At 40.4% G+C, this 18521-nt stretch overlaps 1 protein-coding gene across 7 annotated transcripts in view; it reads right to left on the bottom strand.

Moving 5' to 3' along the window:
* The window catches only part of TSNARE1 (t-SNARE domain containing 1), a 471893-nt gene that overhangs the window by 47457 nt on the left and 405915 nt on the right, over window positions 1-18521 (bottom strand). For all 7 annotated transcript variants that reach the window (XM_064703638.1, XM_064703641.1, XM_064703642.1 and 4 more), the window contains one exon: window positions 12972-13087. In XM_064703638.1, the coding sequence (XP_064559708.1) occupies window positions 12992-13087 (96 nt within the window). In that variant the 3' untranslated portion in view covers window positions 12972-12991. The remainder of the gene's footprint in view (window positions 1-12971; window positions 13088-18521) is intronic.

Genomic DNA, 18521 nt, shown 5'->3' on the forward strand with positions numbered 1-18521 from the left:
GTCTACTGCAGCTTTTCTCCACTTGGTGCCTGTGTGCACCAAGATCTTACCAGGAAAAATGCATTGCATGGACTCACAGTGGGATTTTCTGTTCCCATGGAAGTAAGCTCATTAACTTCCCTGGTGTTTAGACAAAAACAGCCCTCATGGCCACTCATTATAAACAACACAAAAGAAAGAATGGCCACCTTTTTCACTTAGAAAAAAATCTGTCAAAGGGAAAGCATTCAGTGCTTATTCCCAGAAATGGAGAGTAATCTTAAAGACATTTGTTTTGTATTGAAACAACTGAAACTAACAGTATCCAATTTGTATGATATTTCATGGTGCAAATGAAATGAAACTAAATTGGTTTTAGCAAAGAAAGTGATCATACAATCAGAATGGCATGGGTTGGAAGGGAACTTTAAGATCATCTCATTCCAACCCTCTGTCATGGGCAAGGATGTCACTCACTGGATCAGGCTGCTCAGAGCCCCATCCCACCTGGCTCTGGACACTTCCAGGGATGGGGCAGCCACAGCTTCTCTGGGCAACCTGTTCCAGTGCTTTACCATCCTCTGAGTAAAGAATTTCTTCTGAACATCTCATCTAAACTTGCTCTCTGTCAGTTTAAAACCACTTTTCCTTGTCCTGTCACTGTACAAAAAAAGTCACCATCCCTTCTTTTTATCAGCCCCTTTAAGGTACTGGAAGGTGCTCTAAGATATTCCCAGAACCTTTTCTTCTCCAGGCTGAACAACCCCAAATCTGTCTGTCTGACACAGATATGAACAGAAAAACACACATACACACGCAGATTCATGCACATAATACCCAATCCTGTTAGTACTTATTCCTTCAGCTACAAGAAAATGTAAGGGAAAGCTGGCTGTGTGTTAACCTCTTGCACTTTCATTCCTCTTCATAACTGGAGCAATCTCTACTTTTATCCTTGACTGTAATAATTTCTGTGAGTTTTTTCCACACACCAAATTTAGGATTTTTGTTAGTTGCTGATAACCCCAGATTCCAGGTTTATGTGTGTGTGCATATACGTCTGTGTGTGATCTAGCAAAAAAAATGAATGTTGAGTTCACCTAAAAAACAGAAAATTGAACTGAAATTGCCACACCAAAATGGCACCAGATGTACTAAAATTCAGTATATCCACAATTTTAGAGAAGAAATCCTGAGGCCATGGTCTTTCCTCACCCACATTTTTCAACAGTTGTATGAGACTCAAATTTCACTTTATCCCTGTGAGAATGAAGGACAGGAATGGCTCTGCCTTTGGGTACTCCTGAATTCTGTCACATTGGTTCCTTTAATCCCACAGGAGTGAAGGAGAACAGTTTAGGGCTCTGCACAATATTCTTTCTAGCTTTATATTTATAGGGTTAAATGAGAAATCAGACCTAGATCTTGCCTTAAACCCTGAGTAGGGATTTTGAACCGGATTCTGCCATAAGCCAGGAGGGTATGAGGCATGCAGGAGAGGTCACCATTTAATCTGATTTGTAGTTGCTTCACTGTCCCAAAATTGTAAATGGCTGCTGAGACAGACATTAAAGAGGCACAGTCCCGTTGTTTGATGGCAAATACAGGAAGGAGAGGCAGTGCATTCAAATTCGGGTCTTTTCATCAACAAATACTTAAGTATTCATTAAAAGTGGAAAAGACGTAAGGAGAAGAAATTGATTTCCCCCTCTCCTTCCCATGTCTGAGCAGGTGTGAGTTCCCTTTACCAGACTGAGCATTGTTCTGCCTCTGAGATAATTTGATTAGATTTAAGGTAGAGTTGCTCTTTAGTTTCTCTTCAGATCAAAATCAAGAATGCATCAGAGATGGAGAACCTCTGGTGATCTCTTGGAAAACCTGAGCCATGAAAAATCTGCCTCTCTCTGGCAGATATCAAACCCAGATGGGCCATGGATGAGGAACCCTCTGTCTCAGCCAGATACTGAGCAAAAGTCACAAAGAAACTCAGTTTTCCATATAACAGCTCATTACAAACAACAAAACAATAAATATTTAACTCAAATCCAGACTGGAAAATTGCCTCTCCAATTATCTCTGGAAAACTGGTGAGTTTAACTGCATGTGAAGCTACTGTGATATTCTTTGTTTATATTAAACAATAAACTATAGCAGCCCTTTTTGACCCAAGAAAAACACAGATGTAAATTAACACATGCCCAACTCAAGATCAGCATTTGCTACTGCCCAGAAAAACTGTTGATTAAAAGCCACAACTAAGTAGTTCACAGTAAATACAGTGGAAAATTATCCAAGACCAAAGAAGAAAATCAGAAACTATTGCTAGCAGTAGATGGCAGAGAAACATTAAAAAAAAAAAAGAAGAAGAAAAAGTAGCTATTAAAATATATTTTGTACTGATAAAATTAGTCTTAATGAACTATAAAATAAATAAGCCTTAATGAACTATAGCAGCCACTTGCAATTATTTCTGTACTAATAAGCTTGGAAAATACATTTGCCATATACTGGTCATTAACAAGATATTCTTTGAAATATGTAATTCAGTAAAGGAGAAGTTGTTACAAATTAAAGGGATTCCAGGAAATTTTTGTGCCTATTACTCCACAGAAATATTTGAGTGTCAGAAGAGAAGATTTTCTAGGCCAGTGAATGCCCAAATTTGTTCAACAAGCTGAAATGGAGGTTTTATAGCCCCTCTCTTGCATTACATTTCTTCTCTATTGTCTTTTCAATACTGTGCTCTGGAAAAAATGTAAATAAACATTGGTCATTGGGATCTGCCTTGTAAGAACATTTAATAGGAGTCCTTAATTGCATGTTGTAAACATAATACAAATGGCAGTTGTAAAACTGAGAGCAATTTTGTTCCAAATAATCAACAAGAATGCCTCTTTATAGAGCAAACTCTTACCAGGCACAGTGCTATATATCAAAAAAAAAAAAAAAAAAAACCACCCAAAGAAACCCCACAAAAAAACAACAACAAAACAATCCTTGCAGGAATTGAAGTAGAGGAAATTCCAATTTTGGCTAAAGAAAGAAACTCTTGTTGATTGGAAAGGATTTTATGAAAAAGCAGATGCCTTGAAAATATTCTACAGATGATACAGATTTTTTATTTTTTTTCTTGAGAGGAGGCAGACAATGGAAAGGGATCAAATGATTGCTGTTCAATGAGTTAGTGCTGGTCAGCTGAGAGGCAGCAGTGGCTGGGATGTTATTCTTGGCAAGTTTTGATGACGTGGCATCAGGACTAATGCATTTCACCCTGCACTCTCAGCCGGCTGTGCATGGGCAGCCAGGCCGTTCAGCTAACGAGAGGTAATTCAATCAACATCAGAAATTGCTAATTGAAGTCATCTCCCTCCACTCCACCTCGCTCTATTTCAGTGACAAGGAGCTTTGCCCACTTTCTGGGCTGGGAGGATGAGATCCGTGTGAGGTGCACAGCTGGAAATGTGGTGGCTCTTTAAGACCAACAAATGCAGAGATTTCTGGTGGCCTATTTGTGAGAGGAATTAAATGGTTTATGGGCTATGCAGCAACACTGTAATGTGAAAAAAAAAAATCCTATTTTAGTGTCAAAATATGGCTCTTGAGGAATTAAGAACCTGTCAGAGCTCAAGCAATGTCCATACCAAACTCAAAAGTAAAAAAGCCATTTCTCCAGCAGTTTCTTAGGAAACAAAGACTGAAGTCAAAAGTCTCCTTTTCCAGATACACCTCAAAAGCCTATTTTGGGAGCTGAAGAACATTCTGTAAATGAGTGATCCTTGTGAAGCAGATTTCAACTCCTTGTAAAGCCTGATGAAGCTACAAGGAATTTCTGAAGCTTCAGAAAATTCACTGAGTAGGCCGGAATTATAATTCTCTTTTTAAAGTTGGTTTGAAGAATCTCACATCAGAGAGATGATTGCAATTAGGAGGTCATGATCTACATATTGAATATATGATATATTCATATATCATATTCATTGATATATTACCAAAATGTGGACATTTCTAGTTCTACTTGAGGAGGTGGAGAGCTACCAAGGACATGGTTACCACTACATGAGAAAGAACACAGTAAAGTGGGAATTTAAGAATTTTTATCTTATTTTTTTATTTTTACAATTTTTATAACTTTATATTTTTTATTTCCTAAGAAGAAAAGGAGGCCACCAAAACAGCATGGAAGGAGCTCTGATTTCACTCTCAGTTTGAAAGGATAAATCCCAGATCATCGTGGTGGCTTGGAAAGATTCGCATGGCTCCAAAGGAGAATTTAACAACCTGCAGCACATTGTGGGATAAGGCCATGTCCCAAAAAAAAGGTTTACCACCTCCAGGGCTTCAGAGGAAATGGCTGGCACACAGGACAGCAATTCAAAGAGTACATTTAATTACTTGCAGTGATTTTTCTCTGACACTAAAACACTTTCCAACTTGTTGAACATCCTTAGACAGCACTCGAATTTTGGAACTGAAGAAACAGAACAATCTTCCCATCTACCTCACTCTGAGAGTCACAAGACCAGACACACTGTCCCCTCCAACATCTTTCTTCACAAAGAGATAATCACAGATTTATTGCCTTTCTAAGAGTCCGCCCTGCTGGGACATGAGATTTTCCAGCAAAACTGACAAAATATTGTTCTTTAACAGACATTTAACAAAGAAAACCTCCTGGGCTGATTTTCAGGTTTTCTTCCAGACAACACTGATCCAAAATTACCTTGTGTTCCAGATTGCAAGGCAAGATGTATTCTATTAACATCTGTATGGCAGCTGCCTTTTGTCAAGTGGGCAGTTTGCTTTATCTCTCTCTTTGAGGGACCACAATCACTCTTCCCTCAGGAGGGGACATCTGCTGATAACAGACTATTGAATGTCACTGCATCACTGATAAGAACTAGAACATCCCATTGTGAGATGCTCCGCCCAGAGGGAGGAGCCAAGCATTGCTACCCAGATATAATCCAGAGGTTTTTGAGACACCAGCACGGTTTTCTCCACTGGATTCCCCAGAGGAACAGCAGCTGCCTCTTCTTCCACTGGATCTTCGGAGGAAGAATACATCCTTCTCTACAGGAGCCCCTGCTCCAACAGAACCACCCCTGACACTGCAGGAGGGCTGCAGCCACATTTCCAATTAGACTGGTACCAACACCCTGACCCACAGGGGGTCAGGTTGGGTTCTGACTCTGTCAGTGTTGTTCTAGTGTACTGCATTGTTTATTTTATCCTTTTGTTTTTCTTCCCTATTAAAGAACTGTTATTTCCTGCTCCCATATGTTTTGCCTGAGAGCCCCTTAATTTAAAATTTGTAGCAATTCAGAGGGGTGGGGAGGGTTTACATTCTCCATTTCAGGGGAGGCTCCTGCCTTCCTTAGCAGACTCCTGTCTTTCCAAACCAAGACACCTTGCTTTGACACCACCACCAAGGATAACAGTCCAGTAGCACTTTCAAGGAGCTTGGATAACAACAGGAATCAGGCCCTGTCATGTAGGGAATGGCTCTGATGAACTCTGCGCTGCCCTATTCCCAAGAAAACCTCTGAGACTTTGTGGTGGGTTGACCAGGTGATCACCAAGCTGCTCTGTCTCTCCCCTCCTCAGCAGGATTCCAGTGGTGTAGGTGGAAAAAATAAGATGAAGCAAATAAACACATTTGGACAAGGTAAAAAAAGTTTAACAAGGCAGAAGTAAAGGCTGCACATGGAAGCAAAGGAAAACAGAAGATTTATTCTCTACTTTTCATCTACAGGCAATATCCAGCCAGTTGAGACAACTGGAATGATGATAAAACACTCAGAATTTTTGGTTTTTTCTTGGATCAATACATGCTAGAACAGAACTGGCCACCCCTGATCCCCCAAACATCAAGCTCCAAGCAGCAACATCACCCACATCCCCACCACATCCGGGACAAGAGGAATTGCTCTCCACAGAGGAATTCACTGCTTTAGCTTTATCAGAAAGAACCTCACACCCTCCCATGCTGACTTCACTGCAAGTCCACTCACTCCTCAGTCCATGGGCACCTAGATGAATGAGGGACTCCCTTGTGCTGATCTTTGCTCTTCTCCCTCACTACAGCACAAGCTCACTGCATTTTTGGGGCTCAATGAGACAGATAATTCAAGCATTGCCAACTGAAAATATCAGCTGATAGTGCTGCAGTGATGTGACAGCAGTTCCTGACTCTGTGTTGCTCCTGTAAAGAGTTTAATCCTCCCTTCTCCTGGGGCTACAGATTTCTGCCTCAGAGAGCCCTCCTGAGCCATTAATCAGTGCAACTGCTCCCTGAGCTGAGCACCAACTGCTCCCTCAGACATCACTGCTCCTGAGGAGCTGACACTGCCCATAGGGAAGAGCTCACTTGGCACTGACTCATTCAAATATTTTAGACTTACAACAATCTTTTCCAAGTCGAAACTGAAATTTTGGTCATCTAAAGCCTTACTTGGGCTGGTGTTGTCCACAATTCTAGCTGAAATATCAGCTTTTCACATGTTATTTCCTTAAACATCTGTGAATGGGACAGAAAGTGAGAGAATAACCATTGGTCTGAATCAGTGCATCCATTTTTGTGCTGTTTCACAGTTCAAGCTAAATGTGCTGAAAATCACCCTCTTCTGCCAGGTCCTTAGAGGTGTGTCAGGATGGTTTAAGTTTAAAGGAGTTACAAAGCATAAATAATTAATATCTTCAGAGTGCTTTGGGAAGCTCAGATCACAGACTTGGCATCCATCAGAAGGGTCAGCATTGCGGAATTCACTGTGAGTATCCCATTTTCCTACAGATGGCAAAGAAACCTGAGATGGGATGGAGAAAGCTGCTGGCTGTTCCAAAGTCCTCCTGACTTTGGAATCAAATCAATGAGCTCAAGTTAATTGAGCTGCAGGAAATGTCTGCACATCGACTCTCAAGCAAAAGTAATGTGATACATCCCCCCTTCACTCTCTCACAGAGTTAATGACCTGGCATTATGTGATACTTATAAAGGTCAAAGACCATAAGATGGGCAACAACCATAATCTGAAATACATTAAAACACAGTAACCTGATTGTGTGGTGTCCCATCAAAATATTAATCTGTTTGAAAATGTGTCTCAATAATAAAAACTCAGAGAAATTCTTAGAAATGAATCTGCCTATTTCCTGGCACTTCTGTATTTCTTGCCCTGTTATTTTTTTTCACAGGGATTTTTTTCACAAAGCAGACTCTTGTCTCTTAAAATTTATTTTTCTACTAATGGTAATATCTTTCTTCTGCACATTTGTGGCAGCACATTGTGCTGTCAGGGAAATAATTTAGCGGAGTGAAGTGGAGACATGGCCAGTGGAATCAGGAAAATCTTAAAGAATACAAATGTTAGCCTAATTTAGGAAATAGGGCCAAATCTTAAACCAAGACCCAGTACATGTTATCCAGTGAAAATCCAGGTCTCATTTCGCAGATCTTAAATTTGAAGCAAAATGTTTCTGCAGCATCAGGATGTACCTCAGCCTTCTTGTCAGAGCAACAATTGAGCAGGGATGCCAGGATCTGAGCAATTAATTATAGGCTAAAAGACAAGAACTGAAATGACAAGAATTGACACCTGACTCTAAATGTAGGAACTTTTTCAAAGTAATAGGATACGGGGGAAAAAAAATATTACAGAGCTATTGATTCCTGATTGTGCTGCACAGCAAACACAGCAGCAGTGCCACAGCCAGGGCAGAGGGGTGAATTATTTTAGGATTTCAATGACAGCTGCCAAAAATATTATGACCCTTAGAGAGCTTGAAAGATTGAAAGAAGGTTGAAAACTCAGCCACTCACACATTAAGCCACATATAGATATGTGGTGAAAATAGAGACACCAAGAAAAGCCCTGTGATAACAATTTGAAAAGCAAAAGCAATACCACGAAACAAAACTCTCAGTGCTTTGCCTTTATTTACAAAGTTCCTTAGGTTAAATTATTTCTCTGTTCAACACTGAGTAGGAGCTGCTGTGCTTTAGCAGCCTGACATAGCCAGTGAGAGATGAAACGGGCAAATGTCAGAATTTCTGCTGTGTGTGTCAGCAGAGGGTGCCCAGATTTGTCTCCTGCTTGGAAGGAACAAGAGACCTGCACATGCCAAGTGCCACAAAGCCACTTGTCAATCTGTCCCTCTCTGCCACCCTGACCCTCATGACAAGGCTGTGATGCTGTGACTGCATTTGTTGGTGGCAAGAGGAGCAGCACACAGGGACAGTGTCATGCACGAGGCACTAAAATAATCCAGGGAAATCAAAAAGCAAAAGGTCTGAAAGAAAAACAAACACCAAGGATGGGCTGTGTAAAATCAGCTGTCTGAACCTCATCCTCATTGATCAGGTTACATAAAACACTTAACCACATTAGAAACCCATAAATGAATTATGCAAGGAAAGCTGTAACTGTGAAGGAGGGGAAAAATAATCCAAACTAAACCAATATTTTCTATTTTTTCTATGATAATTAAATTTAAATTTAAAACAAGACAGTTGCATATTTTGGAAACACATACATGGAGCCTGATTATTTCATTTTACATGGACTACAGCCCAATTAAAGAGACACTGTCCAAGACATTAAGTGACATATTAGAAAGAAAATCTTTACAGTGAGAATGGTGAGGCTCTGGAATGGAATTCCCAGAGAAGCTGTGGCTGCCCCATCCCTGGAAGTGTTCAAGGGATGGGGCTTGGAGCAACCTGGGATAGGGGAATGTTCCCTTGCCCATGGCAGGGGGTTGGAACTGGATGATCTTTAAGGTGCCATCTAAACTCAAACCATTCTGTGATTCTAAGGATTTTATGTCTGTACATTCAACATTACATGGAGACTGTAATCAGAGTGCAACTCCTTGCTCAGGATAGTCAACATTTTACAAGTTTAGGATGGTTCAAAGTCCAAATGGTCAAATTATCAAAAAAAGAATGAATCAATGTCCATTAAAGATTTAATAACTTGTCTCCTGTATCAGGAGGGCTTTGAGCTTCAAGCTGCTGAATTCTAGGAGAATCTGTTGAGTCACATCCCACAGGATTTAAGGAATCTACATGGTAAAATGTGTGTGCTCAGTCTAGTACCCTTTATCTGACAGAAATGTGTCTTGGTAAGAGTGAAGGCACCTTCTGCTGCTTCCAAAAACAGGGCTCAGTCAAGTCATCATTGATTCTCTCAGTCTGGCCAATGGGATTGAGATGATGAAGTTGTTGTTGAAAATCATATTTTCCAGCTGTCACACACACACAGCATCTTTCTCAAAGTTTATCACCCCTATTTTCCTATAAATAAGGCTTAAAACTTAAGATTTCAACAGTGTTGATTGTCACTTTGGATAAGTGTGCATTCATGCAAATGAGTCAAAAGAAGGGCACAGAAGATCTGCCTAGCTGAAATATTGACACTACCCAAAAAAGCTATTTTCAGACTGCTCCTGCAATCCTGTCCTTTTGAATGGTTGCTGATGTTGATGGAACAGCAAGAAAAGAGCAGCTGCAGCGTTGCTCCAAGATGCACACAACGTGACCCAAAAGTTCCTGGGCTATTTTCCTAAGGTGTCAGCAAACAAATGTACAGACACAAGTCCTCAGGAGTTTCTCTGCATTCGCTGTAGACACTTTCCTCTCTCTCTGCCAGACAAAACTGCCCCAAGGGAGCAGTGACACACTTATGGCAGGGCCCTGACAGGCAAAGCCAGGGCTGGGAGCTCTCCTGAGCAGCTGCTCTCCCTCTGTGATGGCACAACTGCCTGGGAAACTCACAGGGAAAACTGCTTTTCACTTTGCAGGACTCACCAAGTGATCTCCCCTCTGGAAGGAATGGGCTTGTCTGTCCAAGCCATGTCTGATTCGTGGTGCGGGGAAAAAAGTTCTTCTTTTGAGAAGAAAAAGTTCATTTGATACTGTTGATCAGTATCATTATATATATTATGTATTTGATACTGTTGTTCAGTATCATTATTGCAAAAGCAGAAACATCAAGCAATTAAAAAAAAAAAAAAGAATACCTTATCTGCTAATGATCAAAACAAAAACTACTAATCATAGATATTAATGACACAATTTCTTTAATTCACTGAATAGTGACCTTCGTATTTCTTCTCACCAGCCATGAAAGTTAAAGAAGCCTAACTTTAATATCCTGCAAATGGGATTTAAACCAATGGAATGGAGTCGTTGGGGCTTTATCTTCGGGCCCCTTACGCATCCAGCATGGAACAAACATTTTGAGGAGATGTCAAGTGGAAGTTCTTAAGACCAATTTTTGGATTTTATTTAGTGATATGTCCTGTGCCAACTAGAGTATTTAGTAATTAGTTCCCTCACCTGCTTTCCTCTCTTTATTTTGTCTGAAGTCATGCAGAGCTGTTAGACATTAAACCCCAGCTGTTCCTTATCTCCCTAAAGTGTGTAAGAAAGTTTTATATGAACCTGTTTCTTGAGGTAATCTTTATATACACTGATATTTTACAAACCATGGATTTTTTAAAAATCTGTTTGCATTAAAATTCTGAATAGAATTTCCTCTATCACTATGGACACAGAAACCCTGAAAACATCCTGGTTTAGAAGTCCTCAAAGCATAAATATGAAATCTGCTGCACATCGCTAGGGCTAAGCCAGACTTAGAACCATTTTTAAAGATCAGAAATCATCATTTCTCCTGTATAATTCAATGCAGGTCCTGCCTCCAGTTCTTCTGCTGCAGAGTAACTCTTGTTTTAGAAGCTCAATAATTAGTTTCACAACTGATGATGAAAAGTAGAGCATGATATTTTTCCTGGGGCTTTCATTAGTATCTCTAGGTTCACTTCCCTCAAGACATGGATCTCATAACAGGAGATTAATTTTAGTTTTCCAATGGAGTTTTATTGTAAGATTATTATGTTCTCTGACTTTCTCCACTAAAGGGGTTTTGATTAAAATGTGCCTAGACGTAGTCAACTGATGATAAGATTTGTAATTTCCAGTAGATAGGAATATTTAACTATACCAAAAGAAATTGTGTTATATTACAGATTATCCTGATGGAACAAATTTACAAACTAATGCAGACTAAAAGCAGAGCAATGCAATTGAAATTATTGTAGTTGCTCTAGATTTAAATTACCAGGACAGATCCTTGTTTGCACCCATAAGAAGTGTCTCTTCTGTAAAAATGGGATTAAAAAATATAGAAATGATAAATAAATAGAAAGATAGATAGATAGATAGATAGATAAGATAGATAGATAGATAAGCTGTAAGAACATCAATATTCAGTCAATTAAAGGTCCATTTCACCAATATCATCCTTGCTTCAGAGCTGGCCAAACACCTAAGTAAAGATTCAAGTGTAGAAAAATATTTCTACCTATTTCCCCTAGCAATGATGTAGGGCTTGGGATCATCCTCATCCAAACCAGTGAGATGGTTCTTGACCTCCTTCAACCATTTTTTTTCTTTTTTTTTTGATTTGTACAATTCTGTATTGTACCCAAATTGTCATGACCACAATGTCATGGCAGAAGAAGTAACAAAACTCAAGAAGTGTGAAGAATCATCTTTCTATGATGGTTTTGAACCAACTCCTTTTAGTTCTCAGTGGAAAGAAGGCACTTTAGAAGCCTCATTCTCACGTGGAAGGAGAGCATTTTCAACTGAACCCTCGCTAAACAAAAGAATTAACAAAATTTCTCAGTCCTTTGGCTTTCCCAAGAATAGTTCCACAGTAGAGTTAGTGTCTGCAGGATAAGTCCCATTGCTGCTTTTGGGTTCTGACTTTACCATGATGCCTCAGGTTTTAGCTTTTATATTTTTCAGATTCTTCACAGAGTAGGGAGACAAAACTATTCCTGCTCTAGCTGAGGACCAAGGACAACTGATCCAAATCTCAGGCCCAAGAGCACAAACAAGATGGACTGAAGAAAGAAAAACAAGAAGGATGGGACTACATGGGCTAAAGCTGTTATTGGACAATTAGCTCCAATATGCTAATGAACCAGAACTTATAAAAGTGTGAGACCCCGTGAATGGTCATCCGTTTTGTGACCATTTTGGTTTTATCTTATGTGTAGCCCTGGCTGGGCTCTTGTGCTGCCCAAGGTGGATCCATTGAGGCCTTCTAATAAATCTCCATTTTATTCTTTAAGTCTGTCCAGCCTCTATTCTAGGTCAGAGCCTTCCTTTGGAGGGCAGAAAATCTGTAAATCTGATATCTGTCCTTGAACAATGGCCTGGCAACCTTCTAGAGAAGGAGAAACCCAGACATGCTTTGCATCAGAAAGAGAATATCAAAAATAATTGATGAGTCATTCTCCCAGGCCAATGAGGGACAAGAAAGAAAATTTTTTTTTTTGGTGTCTTATACTTTACATTTAAAGCACATTTTGTTTCACAAAATAAACATGATATAGATGAAATTTCACTAATAGTTGCTTTGATATCTCACCTGTATTCCTAAGGCTACACCCCAATCCTCCTACTAGAGACCAACATTCCTTCTAGGTGCAGATCCAGAGCAAAGATCACCAAAAATCAATTTTTATTTTTCACCCCTACTGAAATCTCCAGTTGTTTGTCTTCCTGCTCCTCAGAAAGGTCTCTGGAACATCTCAGAAGACAAAAGCACTTGGGAACACCTCTGGGCTTGGATTGCCCCTGACCCTGCTCCAGCCTGGAGTCTTTAAAACTGCTTCTGCACCTCTAACTCCTAATCCTAATAATTAGGATCCATTAGTCAGTATTGCTATGAGATTTCTGTAAAATCAAACACGGCACAAACAGCAGAGGGAAGGGTCATATGTTGTTTTGTTGCAATAACACTTTGGCTTAATTTTAAGGATCCATTAAGAATATCTCTAACACCCTTTAAAAGAAAATATTTTAGTATGCCAGACCTGACTCTGCTGGTGAAGATTTTTTTTTTACCATGATCAGCTTCCTAAACTGTCTTTCAGGCACCTTACAGAGAATGATAAAAGACTTGGCCAAGGGGTTTTACCTGTGGGAAGCTCAGCCAGGTCAGCGCTTGACGGAGACCGCGATGATGATGACAACGAGCAGCAGAACAGCCAAGGCGATGGACAGAAGGCAGCACTTCATCTTCCTGGCTCGTAGCTGAGGGGAGACAGACAAGAAAATTAATTCATGGAGGTTAAATCCACTAAACTGTTATTTTTTTCCATTGAAAGAATGGTTTGGAACAAGCTGAAGCAACATAGAGAATTTCTTTATTTTTTCTGGACTGACTTATCCTTCTGGATAATCCAGATTTCCCCTTGTGGATACAATCCCCTTTTCTACAGTATTTTCTTCTTGCTTAAATCACTGTGTCACACTAAATTTCTAGGCTCTGCTTGGAGGGCTGAACTTTCGTAAGGCCACTCAGTTTGGTTTTGGTCTGGGGGTGTTGGAGCTGCATCTGGCTGCCAGGTATAGGAATGTGCCCCCTGTTGACGGAGTGACAAAACTTTCCTTTGTTCCCTAAAAAAGGAAATAAGCCCAGAAGTTTCTCTCCTCAATTAGGTGAAAAGACATCTCATAGGACCTGGGGGACTTCACCTCAAACTTAAGGATAACTAATTGGACAGAAGCCAAAGAGTCCCGCCTGAGCAATTTACTAGAAAAAGAAGAGAACAAAGAAACTAATCGCTTTTGTGAGGTGTTTTACCAGGGGCAGGAGGGCCTCTTGCACCTGGCTCAGTTTTTCTCTGTAAAGAGTTTTGTTATTTTGCCTTTTATTAAAACCTTTTTGTTTCCAACACTACCACAGAAGCCATCCAGCTGATTTTATGGCTTCTAAGGTAGCTGAGCTATCTTGGGAACGAAAAAGATCTCCAAGAGCTCATGAGACCTGGCTCAAGGAGACTCATGTTTCAGCCAGGAGAAAACTGTCCCCTGTAAGAGGAGAAGTTCCCTCTCCACTCTGCTGTGTAACAGAACTGAGACAAGCACTGACATGGGCCATTCACAGGGCAGGCAAATGTGATCCCAGTGCTAACCACCCTGACCTCATCCACTTTCAGATATGGTAAAAGAGATTCTATGGAGTTTTAATTTTGATCTCTGTTTCTACTTCAACCCATCAGTCTTCCTAGTGACCTCTGTAGATGCAATGTTGTTTCTTCCTATTTAAAATATTTGCAGATATTTCAATTCCCCTGTCTCCTTTTTAGATGGACTGGAAGAAGGATGTTTCCATGATCCCACAGTGTAAGGAGTCCTGTTATCCAATACACACACAAAAAAGTAACCTCAGTGAAATCCTAAACTTGGACATTTTCCTTGAGACTAGATCAACCAGTCATCCAGCCACCAGAGTTGATAACATCATCTTCATGTGACAAACCAGTTTCTTTATTCCAGAGTCCTTTACCTTCCTTGCAACTGAAGCAAAACTCTCACAGGAGAGATGATGTTAATGTTACTGCTGTTATCCACTCTTCCTCCTTTCCCTTTCCCTTTCCCTTTCCCTTTCCCTTTCCCTTTCCCTTTCCCTTTCCCTTTCCCTTTTCCCTTTTCCCTTTTCCCTTTTCCCTTTTCCCTTCCCTTCCCTTCCCTTCCCTTCCCTTCCCTTCCCTTCCCTTCCCTTCCCTTCCCTTCCCTTCCCTTCCCTTCCCTTCCCTTCCCTTCCCTTCCCTTTCCTTTCCTTTCCTTTCCCTTCCCTATCTGCTGCAATCAGTTTTCCCAATCTGTCTTGGATCCTTCTCTAACTGCTTTACATCACTCTGCACTGCATTTCCACAGAGCCATTGCTCCCCAGCTGCTTTGTTCTGTTCTGGGGATGTTTTGGTCTCCTACACTGCAAAGGAGACTCATCTCCATTGGTGCTCCAAATCCTCTCCCTCATTCCCTCTCAGTGCCCAAACAAGCTGGAGAAGCACTTCCAGCAGGGAACAGTGATGCATGACCTGCTCTCTCTTTCAGAATCAACCACCAATCAAACTGTGGTTTTATAAAAGTGTGGATTTGAAGATCACTATTTTTTGCACCTTAAAATGCTGCACTGTCCTGCCTCCCTAGCAGATAATCAGTGAATCATCATTGCTCTCCATCAGCTTTTCAATCACTCAAATAGGTAGGTTTTCTTTGATTTGGATGAGATAAAAAAAAAAAAGTTTTAAATATATCATTCCATGTGCATTTGTCAAGAGGGATCCTGTCAGGCATGCCAGGAGGGAGTGTGAGAAGGGACACAATTCCACTTCCCAAAAACCCTATTTTTGGAGCATAGATTTTTTCATGCTTTTCCATCAGTTTACTGTGACTGTGGGGGAGAATATGAGTGGGCAAAGGCCCACAGAAATTATTGTGATGGAGGTGAGTTCCTGGCAGAGGCTGTCTAGAGAAGCTGTGGCTGTCCCATCCCTGGAGGTGTCCAAGGTTGGATGGGGCGTGGAACAATCTGAGATAGTGGAAGACGTTCCTGCCCATGGCAGGTGGTGGAATGAGATGATTTTTAAGGTCTCTTCCAACCTAAAACATTCTGTGATTCTCTGATTTTCTTTAACTTTTTTTTTTCATTCACATACAAAGGAGGTATCTTCATAGCAGATCCTCACCTAACACTTCAATTTCTTCAGAAGAAACTGCAATGCATCCTGAAAGCTCAGCCCATGAGGTAACAGACTTGCTACTGCTTCCCCTTTAATTTTAACCTTCATTAATTCCAAGTCAAAGCAGGAAACCTCTGCTTCAAACTGCAGACTTTCAAAGGCACTTGGGTGTCCTTGTCCACTTCTAAAGTCAGAGCCTGTGTTTGGTCAGCAGAGGATGCTAATGGGTCATTTAGCTTCATGCAGAATTCTCAAATAGTCCATTAAGAGCCTCAAAATTATCACTTCACATGGCTTTTCCATCATTCCCTTTGCAGAGAGATTCTCTTATTTTCTTCTTTTCCAGCATTACAAAGTCCGAGCCACTCTTATTTTAGATTTGGACGGTCTCTTCTCCTTTCCCTTTTTCCTTGCTTTTAAACAACTAAACCATAAACAGACTGAGACTGATCAGAGGACAGGAGAGCTGCAGCCCAGTCTGGATCCTGGGATTTGGCTCACATTTTATGATCTTGTCCTGTCTGGCAAGTCAGGGCAATGATTCCTGCTCTTTAAAATATCTCCTAGCATATTTAGTATACCTGTCCTTCACAGCCACAAAACCCATGGCAGGATTTTCCTGTCTGTTCCTAGTTTTGGCTTGTTTTTTTCTTTTATCTTATTTTACATTTCAATAAGGAAAATGTTGAATTCTTTGAGTTGCTTTAGTCTCCAGCCATAAATCTGCACATGCTGGTGGAGCAGGGAAGCAGCTTGTGATCCCTTCCTGGACACACCACCTTTCTACAGATCCTGAGGAAGACTAGCAGGATACCAGCACCCCAAGGTTTTGTCATTTTGTTAGAAAAATACTGAAATATGAACAAAAGCAGCATGTCCCTTCACTGGACAGGTGCACACTCTGCTTCAGGAAGAGCCTTGAAAGAATCACTTCAATGAGACTTGGCATGAGGATTGGACTTGATGACCTTGGAGGTCTTTTCCAACCTTAATATTCTATGATTTTATGATACCCTGTGGAGCTCACCAAGCCTGTCCTGTGGAGAGCACCAGCCCAAATTTCTGTGAGCTCTTGGGACCCCTTTCCTGCTTTTATCAGAGGAGAAACATGCAAGAATAGAATGTGTTGAACAGATTCTCTTCCTCAGACAGGATCTGATCTGTGCTATGGGCACCCTCACTTAAATATTACATAAATATTCATTAATAAACAACATAAATAATAATATTACATCTAACTAACTCTGCTATCATCCCCTAGTTTAGGTTAACAGAGCCTGATTGCCAAAGTGAAATTACAAATGGTGCCTTAATGCCCCACTGCCATTCTTGAAGGGCATTGAGAGACAAAAGCAAACACATCTCTTTTAATGAGTTTTTCAAAGAGATTTTTTAAGAACCCTGAGGTAACATTGCACACTGGAAGCACAGAAACCTCAGAAATGTAAGCATTGAGCAGTGAAGAAATTCCATGTTTTACATGTATGCATTTACAGGGAGCAATCTTTGCCTCTCTCTAAAGTAGGATTTCTGCCTCGTTCAGTAAGGGAATAATTATTATGCTGTGTACATCATACATGTTTAGAAATTTTACTGATCTACTCAGGTTTTCTTAGGACATCTATCTAAAGTCATGTTCACATGAGACCACGCAAAGCTCTCACTTAATGTAAAGATCCTGATTTTTTTTCAAGGGGTTTCCATGACAGCAGAATCATATAATTAATGCTTTCCATCCCAAACATCAATGCAATGATGGGGTTATATCCATTTTAAGTGGAGGAAGTAGAGACACATTTCCTTGGGTGAAAGTACAGCTGATCTCAAGAGAATTCCAGTTTTTCCCAATGCATAAAAAACAAGAATAAAAAGCAAATGATGCCACCCTTTTCATCACAGTTAATCTACACTGACATGGAAATGGAAAACTGTTTCCAAACCTGTAACAGGATTTCTCACCAGGACAAGTTCCTTTCTGCCTGAGACAGACACTATGAGGTTTCTGCCATAATTTTAGCAGTGTCAGAATAACAAAACCACAGCCACAGAAAAGTTGAGGAAAAATTTTAAAAATACAAAACTGAAACAACCTACAAGAAGCCAAACCCACTGTAAAATGAATCATTCATATTACAGCATATTTCTTCAGGGAGCTTTGCATTTTTGCAGCATTTCCCACAAATTCAACTAAATTGCAGTGGATTTCACTCATTTTTCCCCAATTCTTTCTCCCCTCAGCTGCTGAGGCTCCTTCTCTCACATTCTGCATTATTCCTGTTCCTGATCTTCCTTGACTTTCCTGGAAGCTCTGAGGCAACGTGACCTCCTCTCAATTCCTGCAACTATACCCATGATTGCTCACAGGAGCAATTTTTAGGTCATTTTGCCCAGAATCTTCCACTTGCCCTTGGAGTCAGATGTTTGCAGACAAGACATACCCAAGATCATTGGCACAGCAGATGGATCAACAGCTAAAGGGCATTTTTGGTGCAAACTAAACTTGGATGGTCTTTACCTCAACTTCACAAAGTATGCAGAAAACCTGAGGAAATAACTGTTTTGTTGGGGGTTTTTTTCCCCCCAGGGACCTGGAGGTTTTGCCAAACACTCCTGGAGGTCACAAAAATCGATGGCTGCTTTCTCCACATTTTTCCTGTTAAACAGCAAAACTCTGTCCACAAACAGGAGCTGCTTGAATTTAACTAAACCTCCCAAAAACCATATTCCTCTCAGGGAAATGAATCCTGGAACTCCACCTTGGAAAGCACTGACTCCCTTTAACTATCTCTTAAAATAAGTATTTAAATAGAGATAGAGAAATCAACGCAACAAACAATTTCAGGCTGAATCTGGGAAAAGTTCAAAGCTACGAGATTATCTTCTGCTGGAAAATGTATGAGAAATAATTATAAGCCCACTATCTGATTTCATTTTAATTATCTTAGCTTATTCTAAACCTTGAATGCTATGCTGCAGCACTGCTCTAGTTTTATAGC

Source organism: Zonotrichia leucophrys, chromosome 2, assembly GCF_028769735.1.
Source record: "Zonotrichia leucophrys gambelii isolate GWCS_2022_RI chromosome 2, RI_Zleu_2.0, whole genome shotgun sequence".
Lineage (NCBI taxonomy): Eukaryota > Metazoa > Chordata > Aves > Passeriformes > Passerellidae > Zonotrichia > Zonotrichia leucophrys.